A 6,481-nucleotide genomic window follows, 5' to 3' on the forward strand; every position below is an offset into this window, starting at 1 on the left:
AGCACCCCGCCGCACAGCCCCGCGGCCAGCAGGAGGGGCCGGCCCTGGTGAGTTCTTCGTGCCGCAGCCGGGGCGCCTGTCTGTCGTGATCACCGCCTCTAGACCGCGTGGTTAAATTCTTAGCGGTGGAGACCGGGAATTGGGCGCCAGGGGTTTCCGAGCCTGGGGGAAGGCTGCTCCCGAAAAATGGAGGGAACTGTGCTGCTTGCGAGGTATCCCGGCACTCTGAAGAGCTGGGGAAATCCTTAGGACCGCCCACTCTGCCTGGCCACTGCGGTGGAAAAAGGTGGGAGAGTCTGCTTTCCCTCCGGAGGCTGTGGGGATGGAGGAATAATTAAGTTGGGTCAGAATTTCCTAGCCTTTTGGATCTTTTGGTGTCAGTTATTCGCAAAACGTGGGCCCTTTTTCCTTTTAATTTTGACATTAAAGTTCAGATACAAATACGAAGTGCAACACTGGTAGATTGATTTGGATGTGTATGAATTTGGACGCACTTCGTATGTACGTTTAAACCTGTCTTCCAGAGGCTGAAGCAGGATTGCCCGGAGGTTGAGGCCAGGCTGGGTGGGCTACGAAGTGAGTTCATTGCCAGCAGTAGCAAGACCTCTGTCTCAATAATAAAACAAACTAGCATCATTTAAGTTCTAAGAGAATGACTTTTAACTTCAGCTTTTAGATTCTAATCAAGAAAATGATTTGCTATGGGAAGACACGTTACATGAAAGAACTGTTACTGAACTACCCCAGGTAATAATTTTTTAAATATCATTAGAATATATATTATTTATACTTCTCAGAAAAAATTTGCATGGAAAATAGTTTTACAAATTAGCTCGATAGTGATTCAGGATTAAAAAGATAGCATCAGCCAAGTAAAGGACCTGTAACACACCTATTACAGCCACCCACATAAAAACAAGCAGTAGTGGATGGGTTTAGTAAACGTGGCTGTCCTTTTTACACCATGCCCCACCACTCTGATCAGTTTTGAACACTCTTCCTTGGGTAGTGATTCTTCTACCTCCTCACTCAAAATCAACCCTCCAGGCTCAGCTACATTAACTTAGCCCTCTGCTAAATCTTTAAACCAGATCCCCAGATTACCACCACAGGTTGTGACATAGCACTGAACCTCATTGCTGCCTTTTCCTACACACGTACTCTTATTTCCGTTACTGAGTACTTCTATTATGTGGTTTGTAAATGCTTAATTTGTCCTAATGGGAACAGGCTAGAAGAAGAGTTCCCAAGACCCAGTCTTCCCTCTATAAATTAATGGCTTTTAAAAAACAAGGACCATTGGAGAATTTGGAAAGAATCTTGGTAATATGAAGAATATTGACTTGAAGAACAGCAACTTGGGTTCAGGATAAATGTTTTTTTTAAACAAAAACATTCATTGGTACATTTTAGGCGTACATAATTATAACATTCATCAAAGGGAAGCTGCTACCTGTACATGATACATCTGCCTCTTTTTTCCCATTTTTCCCCTCCCGTCCTTATGCACAAAAGCTTTGTTTCCAATTCAGGGTAAATTTTTTAGGTGAGGAACAATTGTTTGAATGTAGCCTTTTATGGATAGTAGCTACCTAAGTTGCTCACCCGAGGAACAGGTTAGATTATGTTTCAGAGGCTTAAAAGGTAATGTTTTGAGTATTGGTAGGATTTCTGCTTTTGATAGCAACATCTATAGTATCATAAAGAACTATTAAAACTACAAATTGAAATACACCACTCTTCTTCCACTACTTCCAACAGAAATTTTCATCTCAGAGGTATCTATTGTTAAGTTGAGCTACTTCCAGACTTTCTCAGTATATAGTTTTTTCTTTTTGTGGTGCTAGGGATTGCATCTAGGGCCTTGTGCATGTTTGGCAAGTGCTCTACCACTGAGCTGTAGTCTATTTTCTTGAAACTAATTTTTATGTTCTTTGTTTTCTAAAAGACTCCACATGTATCATTCTCTGAATCGGATACTCTGCTTCCAAAAAGTACCAAGTTACCTGTAGACTGGAGTATTAAAACTCGACTCCTTTTCACCTCTTCTCAACCCTTTACCTGGGCAGATCATTTGAAAGCACAGGAAGAGGCTCAAGGTCTTGTCCAGCATTGTAGGGCAACAGAAGTTACTTTGCCCCAAAGTATACAGGTAATTCTGAAATAAAGTGACTGTTTTAAAAGTAACAAGTATAGTTGACAAACTGATTTTTAGCTAAAAGGGCTATCCCAAACAAGCCTCAGCTAATGGTTATTAATGTATTTCCATAGAAAGAAGTTAAAGATTCTTAGACCTTATGTCTGGTGTTGTCAATGTCTATAATAAAATTATGTATTTTTCATGAATTCAAAACCACCTATTATCCCCTCTGGATTTTAGGATCCCAAACTCTCCACTGAGCTCCGTTGTGCCTTCCAGCAGAGCCTTGTCTATTGGCTACACCCTGCTTTGTCCTGGCTATCACTGTTTCCACGTATTGGAGCTGATAGGAAAATGGCTGGAAAGACAAGCCTTTGGTCAAGTGATGAAACCCTGCAACATGTATTAATGAGTGACTGGTAAGGTTAATAAAAAGTTTGATCCCCAGTACCACCCAAAAAAGTAGTAATAAAAAGATTTGTGCGATCCAGTGGTAAATTTTTATTTTAGTACTTTTGTTTTTGTCTTTTTGTTTGGTTTGGTTTTGGTTTTGGTTTCTTTTTGTTTTAGGGGGTGCATACCTGAAATCAAACTTGTTAAGGCAGGCATGACACTATTGAGCTAAATCCCGGCCCCTGGTTTGTTTTTTTGAAACAACGTCTTGTTACATAGCCCAAGCTGGCCTCAAACTCAGGGCAGTCCTGCCTTAGCTTCCCGCAGTTATAGGTGTGTGCCACCACACCTAGTTTCTTACTGTGTTTGTGGCATGGAAATGTAAAGAGAAGCATCTTTCTATCCCAGATTTTATCAGAAAATGTAAATAATGAACATTTAAGCTGCTTGTGTGTTTTTTAAGCTCTCATCACTATCACAATATAGAATATATATGTGTTAGATTAACATAAATAGGCAGGTATAATCCTTTAATGTTCTTGTCAGTGACTGCATCCATTTATGTCAGAAGTTGTTCAGACAAAGCAACCAGTTATCAAGTTTTGTTGAAAGAAAAAATGGTTAATTTTAAATGCTTAAGTTAAAAATACTGAGAAGTCATCAGTGAGTCCACATTATAGTTTCAGTCCTTTATAGCCAAATCATACATAACTGCAAAAATTTAAACCAGTGTCTATAGAGTATGTTGTGGGGTTTAAACATTGAGCTAAATATTTAATACCTAACGAAAATTCTTTTGCTTCACAGGTCTATGAGCTTTACTTCTTTGTATAATCTGCTGAAGTCAAAACTTTGCCCCTATTTCTACGTTTGCACATATCAGTTTACTGTCCTGTTTCGTGCAGCAGGATTAGCAGGAAGTGATGTGATCACAGCTCTCTTATCTCCCACAACTAGAGGTTTAAGGGAAGCTATGAAAAATGAAGGTAAAAGTTTAGGATTAAAGTGATGATACTATAATTTATTTATGAAATGTCTGCCATAAAAGCTAAACTTTGTATTGTCTTTTAACTGTATTTTTTCAGAAGTGTAGTTTCTCTTCATTTGTTCTTTCTGCATTTGGTTAAATTATCCCTTACTTGTAGCTTTAAATGAATGGTGTTCCTATCTCTGATCTCTGAAGTAAGACACACATAATGGACTGGAGAGTCACTATTTTAGTATACTCTCTAGAAAGTCTTTTCTAGAACAAATTACCTAACTCCTGAATAATGTGATTTTCAAAATAGGTCAGCTGATCATGAAATCTGTGTAGTGAACCCAACCGCACATTTTCAGAAAGTAAACTAAAATACAATGTAATTTATGAAAAAGTATCCCATGTATCAGTATCCCTGTTTCCTTAAGTGTTTGATGGAAAGAGGTATGTGAACATGTTGATGTGTGTTGTGGGCCACACTCAAGAAAAACTTGGAGACTATTACCTTAATAAATGAAGTATAAAACTTTAAATTTCAAATCTAATATACTCTGTACCAGTGATGATGAACCTTTTAGAGCTTTCAGTGTTAACAGCCTGATGTGGCATGCATGCCATAGGTTTGCCACCATTGTTTTATACTCTGTAAGTAGGGAACTCTTGTTAAATACTGTTAAAGTACACTGAGTTATGTGTTTATGTTCTTATGTAGGTATTGAATTTTCTCTGCCTTTAATAGAAGAAAATAGCCATAAGAAGAAAGCGTATGGAACAAGCCTGGGACATGGGGAGTATGTGATTAAAAGAACCTTTATACCCAGTGACTTAGGATTCAGTAAAATTAATTTGTAAAAGTGCCAGCTTTGTGAAGTGGGAATTCTAACTATAGCAATTTCCTAGGCAGCAAGCAATCAGTGATGAAGATGAAGAGGAAAGTTTTTCTTGGTTGGAAGAGATGGGTGTGCATGATAAAATTAAAAAGCCAGATATACTCTCTATCAAGCTGTATCCTTTCAGTTATTACTAAGAATTTTCATTGAATTAAGTTAATGAATAATTTTTAATTTGTGGTTTTTAATGACTATAATTTTAAATTATTTTCAATTCCTCTTCAAACTAATTGTCCATTATGATATTAAATAACAACCCCTAAACAGAAATAAACCATAAACTCTTAAAACTATTTTTAAGTAAAAACAGTCCATGTTGATTAAGTTTGTAGGAGGGAAGCGGTTTATTTTGTGTTTTTATTGGAATCATCTCCACACACACCAGGGATTAAACTCAGAACCTTGTGCTTGCCAGGCAGGTGCAGTGGCACTGAACTACATCCCTGGCTCTTGCATACATTTTAGATACATGTAATGTTACATTCTTCATAGGGAATTTGCACCTGTCCATGATATAACTTGCTTTTTTCCCAGCTCCCTCTCCTCCCTTCAACTCCTCTTCCCCTCCTTATTTACAAAAGCTCCTTTCCATTTTTTCTCATTTTCTTGTTGCTTCCTTCTTTCCCCCTTCCCCACCTCCCTTGTTCCCCTTCACACTTGAATATTTGGGCAGAAGTTTTTGACTGGATTTTATTGTCAGTTTCTAACAAACTTAACATTTTCATTCAAACAATACTTAGGAATGTTTTGGAAAAGAAGGGTTCTAGGTGATTCATAATCAAGATCATGCCCTCTTGGTTTGGGATTTGCAAAAATTTCCTTGATTGTCTTCTTCAGGCGTAAAGAGAAACATGAAGTACAAATGGATCACAGACCTGAGTCTGTTCTTTTGGTGAAAGGAACCAACACATTTACATTGCTCAACTTTTTGATCAACTGCAAAAGTTTAGTTGCTACCTCAGGTCCACAGGCAGGACTTCCACCAACCCTTTTATCGCCAATAGCATTCCGAGGTGCCACAATGCAAATACTTAAGGTAGTTAAAAGAAAACCTACACTTCACCAATCCTTAAAACAGCTTTATAAAGATCCTTTTTTTCTTCTTCTTCTTCTCTTCCTGAGACAGGGTCTCTACATGTAGTTCATATTGGCTTTGAACTCACAGGCTGGCCTCAAACTTGGTGGTGATCCACCTGCCTCAGACTCCCGACTGCTGGGATTACAACCATGTGCCACCATGCCTGGCTAAAAGTACTGTTTTTTAAATAGATTGTTTTTGGAAAATAACTCCTATCCTTTTATACTTCGTATGTTTTCATTTTACTTTCCTCGCAGTTTAAAAAAAATCCTTGCTGTGACAATTAGGTTAAATTATATGAAAATATATTATGAAATTTGTTTTACTTGAATATATGAAGTTTTTTCTTACACAACAAAATGTAACTGGCAACTAAAGCATTTAATTTCCTTGACAAATTAAATGTTTCCTTCAGTCACTAGTTCAAGGAAGTAGCCAAGGATGTTATAGATTTCAAACACTGGATCATTAATAAGTGAAAAGACTATATATAGTTCAAACAGTTATATATATGCTAAATGTTGATAGCAATAAATATCCCATCAATGTCCCATATCAACAGCTTATTAAATCAGAAATGATAGATGAAAATATAATACTCTATACATTAAGTGTAAAATCTCAATGCAGGCGCTGGAGATGCTTAGAATCTACTAAACATTTCTGCTCATGTTGATATTGTAGAAACTACTTGTTACTTTTGTTCCATTAACAAAAATCCCAAATGAAAATATTGAACTTTTTGTTACTTAGGGAGTGAACCCAGGGAGAGAGCTGAGCTGTATCATACCCAGTCCTTTTTATTTTACGAGTCTTAAATTACTCAGGCTAGCCTTGAACATGTATTCCTTCTGTCTCAGGAGCTAAGATTATAGGCATTCATCAGGCAGCTTACAGGCCTGTGATCCCTTGTCTGGCTTTGGAACACATTTTAGCTATGAGACAAAAGCTTGAGAGAACAGTAATGGCATTTTTTTTTTTTTTTTTTTTTTTTTTATTTT

At 37.4% G+C, this 6,481-nt stretch overlaps 1 protein-coding gene across 1 annotated transcript in view; it reads left to right on the top strand.

Moving 5' to 3' along the window:
- Positions 1-6,481, top strand: part of Donson (DNA replication fork stabilization factor DONSON) — an 8,111-nt gene that overhangs the window by 330 nt on the left and 1,300 nt on the right. The window contains exons 2-9 of the mRNA XM_010608717.3: positions 3-47; positions 670-747; positions 1,949-2,152; positions 2,381-2,559; positions 3,341-3,519; positions 4,225-4,303; positions 4,413-4,517; positions 5,240-5,438. Coding sequence (XP_010607019.1) covers positions 3-47; positions 670-747; positions 1,949-2,152; positions 2,381-2,559; positions 3,341-3,519; positions 4,225-4,303; positions 4,413-4,517; positions 5,240-5,438 — 1,068 coding nt within the window. The remainder of the gene's footprint in view (positions 1-2; positions 48-669; positions 748-1,948; positions 2,153-2,380; positions 2,560-3,340; positions 3,520-4,224; positions 4,304-4,412; positions 4,518-5,239; positions 5,439-6,481) is intronic.

Source organism: Fukomys damarensis, unplaced genomic scaffold, assembly GCF_012274545.1.
Source record: "Fukomys damarensis isolate Sample0158 unplaced genomic scaffold, DMR_v1.0_HiC HiC_scaffold_24, whole genome shotgun sequence".
Taxonomy (NCBI): domain Eukaryota; kingdom Metazoa; phylum Chordata; class Mammalia; order Rodentia; family Bathyergidae; genus Fukomys; species Fukomys damarensis.